Source organism: Mytilus edulis, chromosome 8 (assembly GCF_963676685.1).
Source record: "Mytilus edulis chromosome 8, xbMytEdul2.2, whole genome shotgun sequence".
NCBI classification, from domain to species: Eukaryota; Metazoa; Mollusca; class Bivalvia; order Mytilida; family Mytilidae; genus Mytilus; species Mytilus edulis.
This window is the reverse complement of record NC_092351.1, coordinates 82,684,150-82,696,787: the sequence shown is the minus strand read 5'-3', so window position 1 is coordinate 82,696,787 and position 12,638 is coordinate 82,684,150. Positions and strand designations below refer to the sequence as shown.

At 31.2% G+C, this 12,638-nt stretch overlaps 1 protein-coding gene across 1 annotated transcript; it reads right to left on the bottom strand.

Annotated features, from left to right (window-relative positions):
• Positions 1-1,093: 1,093 nt before the first annotated feature.
• LOC139486415 (chromosome partition protein Smc-like) lies at positions 1,094-7,676 on the bottom strand. The gene is made up of 2 exons (XM_071271287.1): positions 6,700-7,676; positions 1,094-2,687 (listed from the first exon to the last, which is right to left on the bottom strand). Exons 1-2 carry the CDS (start codon positions 7,649-7,651, stop codon positions 2,302-2,304), a joined length of 1,338 nt encoding a protein of 445 aa, XP_071127388.1. The 5' UTR covers positions 7,652-7,676; the 3' UTR covers positions 1,094-2,301.
• Positions 7,677-12,638: the final 4,962 nt, after the last annotated feature.

Sequence of the window (12,638 nt, the reverse complement as noted above, 5' to 3'; positions counted from 1 at the left end):
AGCCAAAGATTTGCCATGATCTATTGAATTGACCAGAGACTATAAACAATTACAATATGAGTCAAGAGCTGCCATCAACACCAAATTCTCTGAATAATTTTCTTTTAATTAAGATGAGATTATAGACAACCACTGAAAAGGTTTCTGACTTTAAATGGGAACATGAATATGTGGTGAGGTGAACTAGTTATTTCTTCAAAACCATCTAAACAATTGGCATCTTTTGCAAATAGTTCTTATCCAGAATATGATTGGTTTTTGTCATAACTGATGACCACACAATATGACTTATACATCTATGTATACATTTGTACATGATAAAAATCATTTCAAATGTTATAATACATCAGTGCAAACATAATAATATAGAAAAATTCACATGAAAGCTCAATTCACATGAATTTTACGTAAATTTCATGTGAATGCTCAATTCACGTGAATTTCACATGAAAGCTCAATTAACGTGAATTTCACGTGAAAGATTTCACGTTAATTTCACGTAAAGCTCAATTTACGTGAATTTCACGTGAAATATTTCACGTTAATTTCACGTGAATCAGATATTTCACGTGAAATTCACGTGAATTAAGCTTTCACGTGAAATTCACGTAAATTTTTCACGTGAAATTCACGTTAAATATTTCACGTGAATTACGCGTATAAGCTCGATTAACGTGAAATTCACGTGAATTTTTTCATGTGAAATTTACGTTAATTTAACGTTAATTTCACGTGAACAAAATTTGCCTGTGTAATACGTGTAATATGTATGCCACAATTAGATTTTTGGTAAAAATGTTACGTTAACTAAACATACACATATGGTTGCGAATGGTGTCCAATAAACACATATTTTGTTTTTGGAGATAATTTCTTTGCACGTCTTTTAGGGTACTATATCTTGTTATTTTTAAAACAAACTGAAGTGGAAAAATGAGTCTTTAAAAAAAATATTTGAAATGACCACAAAACAAAAATTACAAATAATCCAATTTATTAATCACAATGCCTATACAATGGCAGAATACATTTAGTTTAATTATTGGTACATAACAAACCATCCTAATCTTTATTTTAATGATCAACTATATTACATTTAACATAAACCTAATAACAAAAGAACTGCATACAAAATATTATGGTTACAAAAATATAGAAATACCAGCAATATTGATTCATTTTGAACGTAAAAATTTCATAATGCATTTAAAAAAAGAAGGACATCTTTCGTTAGTTATTAATCCAATAGTGCATCTCTTTTTAAGGCAGTTTAAAAAAAAATACACACATGATGTTAATTTGATCATTGCTTTATATCCGTATTAATTTGTTCTCATCATGTGGTTTCCAAAATTCTCATTTAAATCATTTTTGGCTTAAGAGGGGTTACAAAATTAGGTTGCAATTGGGCCTCCGGACTAATCATTAGTCTCATAATACTTAATATTTTTCTATAGATTTGAAGCAAATATAATACAGTATCATTCTTACCTATTCAATTAACTGGATTTGAGATAACCTAGGTAGATGCAGATGCTAGAAAGTTGTTTGTCATGGGTTATATTCGTCTAAAGAGAGATCAGTCCAAGGGACTCAGTTCTGGGACCCTTCCTTTTGTACTGATATAAACAACATTGAAGAAAAAATGAGTTTTCATGTAAGTTTATTCGGATACGACATCACTTTATATTCCATTTATGATGATCAATATGATATTTGATTTATCAATTGACAATTATTCCCTAAAAAAAAAATAACCTTTTCATTTTTTTCGAAAGTGCAAACATTATTCTTGATTATCCCTCGGTATTGAATATGATAAAATAAAGGGAGTTTGCGACTCACTGTCACTAAGGTCTCAAATTTGATAAAAAAAAAAAAGCCAATTGAAAATGACACGAGTGGGCTATTTATAAAAAAACAGCTTTGTTATTTTAAGGTTGTTTTCACAGTATAACAAGCTTCAAATTGCGTCATTTACAACAATCGTTAACAACTTTCAAAAAGACAGTGAATGATCTGCCATAAAAAAAAGAAACAAAGTTTACATCAAATACAAACTTGATTATATACAACATGTACAATGATATAATATTTAGTTACATATACTATTTTGATCTCAATTATATACTCTTTGTCATTTTGTTCAATATTTTTTTTCAAAAAAATTATTCAAAACTTTTATAAATTTGTGTTATCAATATTTAATGTAGTTATTATTTCAAAGGATAGTCCAATAAACAAAACAATCACAATTTGTTTTTAGCAGGAAATATTGATATTCCATTTCAACTTTAGAGTCTAGTGTATCTTGATAATTGTTAAATGTGAATGGAAATTTGCACGTACAGAAGTACTATGAATACCAATCTGTACCCACACAATATCATTCATATTAAGTTCAATCGCTGTAACTGCTAAAGATGATTGCCACCACTGACTCTGTTGGTTTTTAGTATTCTTAGTGAGTACGCTACCATTGACGTAAATATAGAATTCACTACCGTTATAATTAAACTCGATTGTAACGGACACAATGTACAAGCCACTTTTACCACATTTGAATTCTCCCGTGCTTTTAAAGGTTGACAAATCACCCATTCCTTTACTGAATCTAACATCCGGAAACTTCACAATACTTCCAGCGGATAATGTTACATCGGTTGATACGATAGCTGTCATGGCAACTGAAAAAAAGGAAATAAATACTGTGAAAATCCAAAACCTTGTTTTCCGATACAATTGTATTTGTCAAGATTAATACAAAAATAGCAAAAAAAACATTAAAGCATATGCACGGATGACTTATTGGTATTTAAAAATTCCAATTTAAACAAAGAGCAAGATCAGAACCCGAAGATATGAATTTGATATGAATATGTACCCTGTTTTGCACTAAATCGTTACAGAGTCGGAAGTAGGAAAGTTTTTCAAAATTATAGTAATATGTTGTTATAAATGTTACTTTACTCAGTCACACAATGTTGACTCCGATCAGAGTATTAGCCAACATTTAGATAATTAATTTGATGTAACTGAATTGGAAATTCAGTCATTTTATTTCTTATTTGATGATGAGGTTGATATTGTAGACACGGTTTTTCTTTTATTTTACTATTAAGTTTTCTTTTTTTATGCTTTATAGTGTGTGCTAACATTGTGTGAGGGAATTCGACGTTTGATGTACCACTGTTCACTCCAGTGCAATTTATGACAATACCACTGCATCAATCAGAATCATTTTTTTTGCAGTGTTTTAAGAAATGATTTTGCTTTGTTGTCGCGTATTATTTGTGAAACATTCAATGTTTTAAAAAGGCGAATTTTCTTTATAAAGTCAATGATTATGTTGACTTTTGAAGGCCAAACTTTCTACAGCCTTAAATACGCTAATGAAAGATCCAAAAACTATACCAATACATAACGACATGTTTATGAAATTATAACAAATCTATTGGTTAACAAATTTTTACTCGTTATTGCAAAATAATGAACTTAATATATCTGACATTTTCTCCCTACCCAGTTTACCCCTATACATTTTTATGATGTGGACTGGTCATTGTTATTGAATCGTAGGCAATTTGATTGGATTAAGTTGTTATTAGTTTACCTTCAAACTTGTTTATGATTTTCATACATGACTATTGATTAATTAGAACGTGCATGAATGTGTACGGTAACTAAAATGACCTTCAAACTGGACACTGGACGAGTCAATATTATGTTTTATCAATGAAAGTTAAGGTATGAAAGGTACGAATTGCCACTTATTCGATTTTCACAAAATTTTCGGAATATACAGTTGAAAGGTTATTTTTTAAAAGCCTATTGTGAAGAGTAAAGAGAAAGTTTACAAATAATACGTTTTGTTCCATTAAACAAGTCATTTTCGTAAGAGAAATACCGAAACATATTTTACGCACGACTACGGCAGGTAAAATTATTATTTATCATAATAAAAAAAAGCATTTTTCAGTCTCATTGGAATATGTTAATTACAATTAATCCCAAACTTAAGAAGTAAGTAACTAAAGTCAAAATATGTCCGATCTGCCTATTTCTGCACATCAAAAGTCAATACGATCGTTTTAAAGTCAATTTCGTCTACCTCACAAAATCTTGTAAGGCACTATAGTATTCATTAATTTATTATGTGCTTTATCTATAAACAATGTCATTTTTCAAGTTAGACGAATCACATGTCAAAATGCTTGGACAATTTTATAACGTTTTATGGGAAGACAGTATATATTCATTAATCTGCTAGTACATTTACTATGTCCATGCGCAGACATCCAGTCGCCGAAATATATTTCACGAGTAACACGAAGGACATCAATATGTATCTACTGTTATACAAAAGACACACACACATGACCACGTTATTGGATGGTTGTGCGTTCGTAAAAATGTTAAAAACCCGCTAAATAGTGTATGTGCCTATCCGTAGTCAAGAACCTATTATTCAGTGGTTGAACTTAAACACGGTTTTAATATGCATTTTCCATTAATTGTTTTGTACATCAATCCGGCTGTTGTTTTTTGTGTTTACTCTTTGTGACGGTTGGGAAAATTTTATAGCTTTCTTAACGTTATGCTAGTTGCTCGTTGTTGAAGGCCATACAATGATACTATATGGATTTGATTGGATATTCCGGTTTCCATAGAATTCATACCATATCACTTTATTTCCATATCAAGTGAGAACTGTGTTTCTTTGGATTTAAGTTTTAACTTTCCTAGTAGCATATTTATATTAACATTGAATGATATATTAAGTTGTATTTTTTTTTATTATGAACTGTTTCAAATTAAAGGTCAGTTAGAGGACATTATGTTTTATGTTATCTGAGTCCGTTCGCTTGTTCTTTCGTTCGTTCGTTAGATCATCTGTCATGCTTCTGGTAAAAGTTTTTGGTCAAAGCCGTTTTTGGTGAAGTTGATGTCTAATCAACTTGAAACTCAGTACACATGTTCTTATAATATGATCATTTAAATTTAATTGCCAAATTAGAATTTTGACCCCACTTTCACGGTGTACTTATCATAGGATATAATAGTGCGAGTTGGGCGTCCGTGTACTATGGACACGTTCTTGGTTCTATATCAATGCCCATTAGAACTGAACTGGTTTGTTTTTCGAAATGCATGAAGCGTTTCACAATTAAAAATGACCGTAAACAAATAATTTACATTTTATTGTTATGTGGAAGTAAATAGTTGATAAGAATACATCTACAAAATGAACCAAAATTTGGTCTGTTTCTTGAATAAACGAACATAGCTAAATAGACTGTCAAAGAACGTGCAAATTGGGTTACCCAACGTTACTTGGATTTTAAAATGCACTGTTTATATATGCAATTATTTAAAAGAATTACTAGTGTCAAGTAATATAATTTTACAAAAAATTCAGATATAGAATAGTAAGATCATCTGAATTTTCGGTCCTAGTGATTTTCTCTATGTATATGAATACTAAGCACGCTTGAAATAAGATTGTCTGTGATAATAAGTTCGCATTATCACTGAATTTATCTATAAGTTTGTATTATTATTTATATTATAGCACGCATAGTACTCATACAAGTGACCTTTCTTTATGTAGATAAACAGTAGATTTTGATCTCAATTATGTGGTGCTATAATTAAAAATCTACAAATGTGTGAAAAAAATATTTTGTAAGCTTTTTAAAACAAACTAATTACTGTTATTGTTTTTGCCAGTTATAAAAAGACACGTATGTTTATATTTGTCATGTTTCATGTCATAGTTATTGACGTACATAGCCATTAAATAGTTATCAAAGGTACCAGGTTTATAATATAGTACGCAAGACGCACGTTTTGTCTGCATAAGACACATAAGTGACGCTCATATCAAACTAGTTTATAAAGCCAAACAAGTACAAAGTTGAAGAGTATTTAGGATACAAAATTTCAAAAAGTTGTTCCAAATACGACCTGATAAGAAAATCCTTACATTAAACATTGTTAAAGTTATTTGTTAGGGTAACGTTACTAGAAATTTTCATTGATAAATAAATTTATACGAAATTCAGTTCTAAGTGACAGGTATTTGAATAGTAATTGAATGCACTCATTTTTTTCAACGTCATTTTCAGCAATACTATTGTTCATGTTCATTGGTGTCACGTCTTACTTGGGGCTGTTACCTTATCAACCCGTTCCTTTGGAATATAGTAATTGTATAAATTGTCTTAAAATGTTTCAAACAGTAACTCACTCGATATTATTCCTTGAAACTTGAATTATATTTTCGTGCACTATATTAGGGTTGTCATACTTTAAGTGGTTGATTCCAAATGTTAACATATTTATTTATTAAGCATCTATTTCATAATATGTTTCAATAAAGGTTTAAAAAAATAAAAATTTAATAATGCTATCGAACAACTTTTTGATACAGATTGGGCTATTTTATATTCGCTACCAAAACGAAACTACGTATCTCAAGTTCATTCCAAATTGGTATGGGCAAGCGCTATTGGCAAATTATGAACACATGCAACTAGCATCATTGAATCCTACTTTGTCCACGAAAACTAGAGAAAGAATTTGGCATTTCTTAAATGTCAAATTCAGTTTAAAGGACATGAAAAGTATGCATATTTTTTTTTTATCCTAGATTAACAAACGGCAATTCTATGAACATAAACTGTTCGTTCAACATACCTTTTTCAACACTTTGACTAATTTGGTTTTGTAGCGAAGCAAGTGTCCCGTTTGAACGATTCTCAGCATCACGTACCATGCTTTTGATATCCACTAACGTTTTGTTTTGAATTATCCGAAAGGCATACAACTCACTAGTCATATTATGTTCAATTGCGACTAACGACACAGACTGATTATATCCAAGTTCCTGAATTTGACTGTTCACATTTTTACTAAATTCGGCCAAAGTTTTCTTTGTATCGACAGTCATATTGAACAAAGCAAGAAAATCCTGACTCCGTGCCTGTTCGTTTACTCTTAAGGAATTAGTTTGACTTGCCAAAGTATTAACGGTCTGTTGTATAACGTTTATTGCATTCAGGGGTTTTATGCTTGCCAACTGTTTTAAAGACAGTACTTCTTTTTCAACCTCTAGACTTTTATTTTTAATTGTGTTTAATTCCTCTACCTGCATTTGGATGCGCATGTCAATCCCATTATTGAAACTTTCTTGATATATATCTTTTTCCTCGGCATGTTTTGTTTTGTTTGTTATTGCGATAATTTCATTTTCTAACACGGAATACTTCTTCAGTAGCGTAGAATGTTCTTGGTTCAAGTATTTGTGATTTTGTTCAAGTGTGTGGTATTTCTGTTCTAGAAGGAGTAGATCTTCCTTTGTTTTGTTGAGCTTTCTCTCATCCACAAGCGTTTGTTCGAGATTGTCGAATTTCTGCTGAAGCTGTGATGCTAGTAAAGCAAGCTTTTGGTCCGTGTCATGCCGTAATTTATCCGTGTCCTGTCGTTGTCGGAGTGTTTCCTGTTGCTGCAGCTTCTTGTCTTCAAAGTATGTGGTAACGGTAAGATATTGACCTGACAAGACAGGCTGGCCTCCAACATTTGGCGGCTTATCCACCAAGAAACTTTCCACACTTAATAAAAGAGAACAAATTGAAATTAGAATGAACATCGATCTTCAGTTGATGTTGCCAGTAATAAAATTCTAGATAAGAGAATAGTAGTGGATTGATTTTATCTTTTGATAACTTTTTTTCCATATGGGTAACGATACGCGTGTTTTTTTTAAATAGAATGAACAAAATCTATAACTCTCAAAAGATATTCGCGTTAACAAGCGCAAAGCAGGAATAAAGAAAACTGTATTATACTTAATAATAAATAGTATTGATTTGGAAAGGAGCGCTTTTATTTATATTGACAAAACCTTTCGGTCCCTCTTTGATTTAACACAGAGATCACTAGGTTTAGTAAATAAAGGTTGTGAAATAGGTAAACAGGTATATTTGTATATCAATGATAAACAGTTCATAGGTTGATTTAATCAGATTTGCCGGTTTTGATGGCAGTATTACAAAAATGTATTTTGTTTCTTCTTTTATTTTTGAATTTAATAACACATTTACAAAGACATACGTCTGTTATATGTTTGAAGAATACATTTTTATGTGAACCTTGCTCTAAGCGCTTAAATATTCTAGTATCTATATAAAAGCCAAAAAAAAAAAAAAAGCATACAGAGAGTTCAAATTTATTGATTTTGATAATGTGAAATCAATATTTGGTAATTTCACTAGACTTACTCAAATACAAACTGTGAAATAGTCAAAGTTAGACAAATATTATTATTTGAGTTTTAAATTGCATTACAGGTAAAATATTGCTCCATTCTAATTATTTTCAGGTCATTGTTCATATATTTTATAAGGTATCTTTACCAGTTGATTCGAGTATCAGTGATGAGTCTTTTGATGACAAAATCGCGTCTGGCGCAAATACAAAATATAAATCCTGCTATCTATGCTATCTATGCTGAGTTTATTTACCGTCATGTGGTCCTCATTATCGACATGTTATTGACCTTTCCTAAAATTGTGGCGACCACTTTGATTATTTTGACCAAAAGTTATACATGTTTTTAGTAGATTGATCAATTGGCTTTAAACATTGTGTTAAAACGTATCCGGTTAGAAAGGGGCAAAGTGTACAAGGAAGGTTCTTATTTGTATTTTTCGTGTAACTTCATAGATGCACATACAATAGGCTAATGACAAGAATTATTTAGTATCCCGAATGTTAACTCTTTATCTATCCATTAACTAGAACAAAATCAATCTATTTTGAAACTTTAACCTACGAAATGAAGTTAATCAATTGTATCTAAATAAAGATAGATAAATGTGTTGCAGTAATAAGAATGTTTGTAAGTAGGTTATTTGGTGTATGAATAACAAAGAAATCGATCAGACTGCCGTGTACTCATTGATATATTATTTATGCCAATTGTTTAACTCAATCTTTCTGGTTTCGTTTGAATTTCTGCAGTTATAGATAAAGACTTAAGTGCTACTTTTTCTTCTCTACCATTAAAATTCCCCTCTAGAAAAAAGAATGATCCACGATGATATGAAACAAGTTCTCTCTCAATTTATTCTTAAAATGACCTAATTCTAGTATCAGTAGAAAACTCCTCTTATATTTATAATCAACTAACGTTGATGATTTAAACGCACACATTTGGATAAGGTTAAATTGTGGAGGTGGGAAATTAACAACATACATGCACTGTATTTTCGCTTTTTTCATGCGTAAAATGTCTAACATGTTTTAGAAATAGTCAATCTGTCGACAAAAACAATGGCTAAGGATGATACCACTAATTTCTTGATCAATCTGATTACGTACAAATTGAACAATGTCGTAACGGTTTTCAACTCAGAACATGAGTTAACAAAACTCATGTATCCATAGTTTTTGCGCGTAAATTACAAAGAATGACCTATATATGTAATCTACGAATACAAGATCATTGTGATGGTTTAGTTATCGAAGTTTTGTTTATATATTGTAATGTTATTTTTTTTAGAAAAGATGTTTTTATATATTTCTTCTAGTTTAATGAAATGAATGTTGACCCTTTACTTAAGAAGCTGTATAAAATTCAAATGTGAAGCAACTTTAGTTTTTTGTGTTTTTTTTTCAAACAAGTGCAATTCGATATGCATCAATTTATCATTCATAATAATTAACAATTGAATTTAACATTTTTTTATAATATTCTTGTCCGGGGCTGAAAATCAGTACTTGTTTTACACAAAGATGTATTACATGAAACATATTGAAAGCTTTGTGAGACTTCGGTTACAAATACCTCTGTCGATTTCAATACAAAGTATTTACAATTTTTTTCATTTAATGGCCTGATAATTCAGAACTTAATTCCTCAGTATTGATTCTTTGCCATGAAGCAGACGCGAATTATTTGTTATGTTGTGCTGTAACATACTTTTGGTGAAGGTTGAACGATTAAACATATGTTAACCCCATCACAAGCCTGTCCATATTCATGATTCTGTAATTCAGTGATGGACGTTACTTCATATCTACCATGTCTGTCGTAATTATTTTTCGTTAAATGTATTAAAATAAATTGAGACAGCTATTTTTCTTGATTGAATTGTCTCATATATTTCCAGTCAGTACTTTTTAAAGCTGCCTCAACTATGTGGGGGTTTCTTGTTGATCAAAGCCATACGGTACTCTATAAAGACTTCGATGTCCATGATTTGTACTATGTTTGATAATTGTGTAATAAGCAATCATTCTGCATCATCCTGTGTTGTTACGTTGGGTCGCCAAACACTAAATTGTGGTCATCAGTGCAAACATTCAATCAATTTATATGGAACGCCGGAACTGTCTTATAGTGTAAATATTTAATGTGTTTTGTCGATTTGCCTTTACGTCCTGTCTTTTCCTCTTTATGTTATGTGCAGATGCCTTTATTTCCCGACACGGCATCTTTGTGTTATGTAAAATTAGTAATTTGTTTGCTCAAACAATTGTTTGATATGTCATTGCTAAACTTTGTTGTGTAAAATATGCATTACATTATGCTGTAACTACTATATATTCTGTGAATACTTTGAAACTTTATGATCAACCACCTTTACATTCTCTCATATTTTATCTATGTTGTGTCTATTCTTCTTTTACGTTAACATAGGGTGAATGATGTTTGCACATCAGGTAAACGAGGTTTGCACAAAACGTATTAGTTGTTTGCACATAATGTAAAAGGCATTTGCTCATGACGTAATGAATGCTCACAGAGAGTATCAATAGTTCGGCAAAACGCATAAGAACTATACAATGATGTGTTGTATTTTTCACTGGAGATACATATGTATAAACACAACATAACGCCGAAAGACTATAATAACATGAGGTTTACATAGAACAAAGGTGTATCAAAACAAAACCTTTAGAAAATTCGGCATAACAATCACATAAAAGAAGAATAGAGACAACATAGATAAAATATGACAGAATGTAAAAGTGGTTGATCATAAAGTTTCGATGTATTCACAGAATATATAGAAGTTAAAGCATGATGTAATACCTATTGTACACAACAAACTTTAGCAATGACAAATCATACTACTGTTTGACCAAACAAATAACTAATTTGACATAACACAGAGATGCCGTGTCATGAAATACAGTCATTTGCACATAACATAAAGAAGAAACGACAGGACGTAAAGACAAAGCGACAGAACACATTAAATATTTACACTATAAGACAGTTCCGGAGTTCCATAAATTTATCCAATGTGCCTTATGTTAAGGGCAATCTTTAGCCGTTGTCGATCTTATGTAGGGCGTTTGTTTCAAACCCCCATTTTGATCATCATTGCCTATTACTTTTATCTGATGTGAACCAATGCCTTTTTAATATGATTTTCTTCAGAATAATAAATACGATGGGGGGGGGGAACAAAATCGTTCCACACACAATTCATAGGACCTCAGTTGTAGACGTTCAGCGAATGTATCTACCTTGGCACTTTAGTCTGGGCAACCTTATGCAGTTCCATTTCATTTGTCATAAATAAGTTTTTATGTAGGGATTTCTATTACGAATAAAATTTTAGTAGACACATATTCGCCATATTAATTTGAAGTTTAGTTGAAGACCTTTCTTGAAGTATATTTACTGAGTGTGGACAACAAATGTATACTAGTATTTGGGAATTTCTAAGTTTACAAGTTGGGAGGAGTTGACGAAACCATACATTTACGTCATCATAAAACCGCAGTGTAAGACTTTTAATGAATGTATCCACATTAGCTTTTTGACATAGTCAAACTTAGGCCATTGTTTATAACTTGTACCTAGTTTACCACTATATTTTACGTGGGGAATTTTTGAAGAAAATTAAACTTTCAATAGGACTGATGGTCACAATACTTAGTATTAGATATCATTTGCAGGCTTTTTGTTAGTTAAACTACCTAAGCCTTTTGGTCCGGACAACCTCATTGCGGACAAATACGTGTTCCTAGGGATTTTGTTTATAGGAATTAAAGCTAAGTTAGCTATTGATTGTCTTATCCTATGTGGGAATGTTGCAAACTTTATATGAATTCGCTTAAACCTTTTGGTCAAGTCAACCGTCAGCCATATATTTGTACACACACTTGTCCCTACTGATTTCTTTTTTATAAATAAAAGTTTGGAGGGAAAGGTGTCACCAATTCCATTTTTGAATCTTATTTGCAGAACTTCCGAGAATGAACAAATCGTAGCCATCGAGTTAAGACACTTTTGGCATTTATCTTTCTATTGATTTCTTCTTGTAAATGATTTGATAAAAACATTCCGGAGGAAATCGTTGATAACGAATAATAGTTTTTTATGGTTATTGTCGCTTACAATACTTCAATTTTGAACCTCCGTTGCAGATGTCCTTTTTATATACCCACTTAAGCCTCTTCGTAAGAACATCATTGTTTATCAAGGGGCTAACTCCTCCTGGCCTTTCGGTCATAAAACTTTCGAGTCAGTTTTTTGTATTCGTACTCGAAAATCAACCAATCAAAATGCTGGAATTTTGTGCTCCGAGCACTGAGCAAAGTTTTATGACTTCAACATG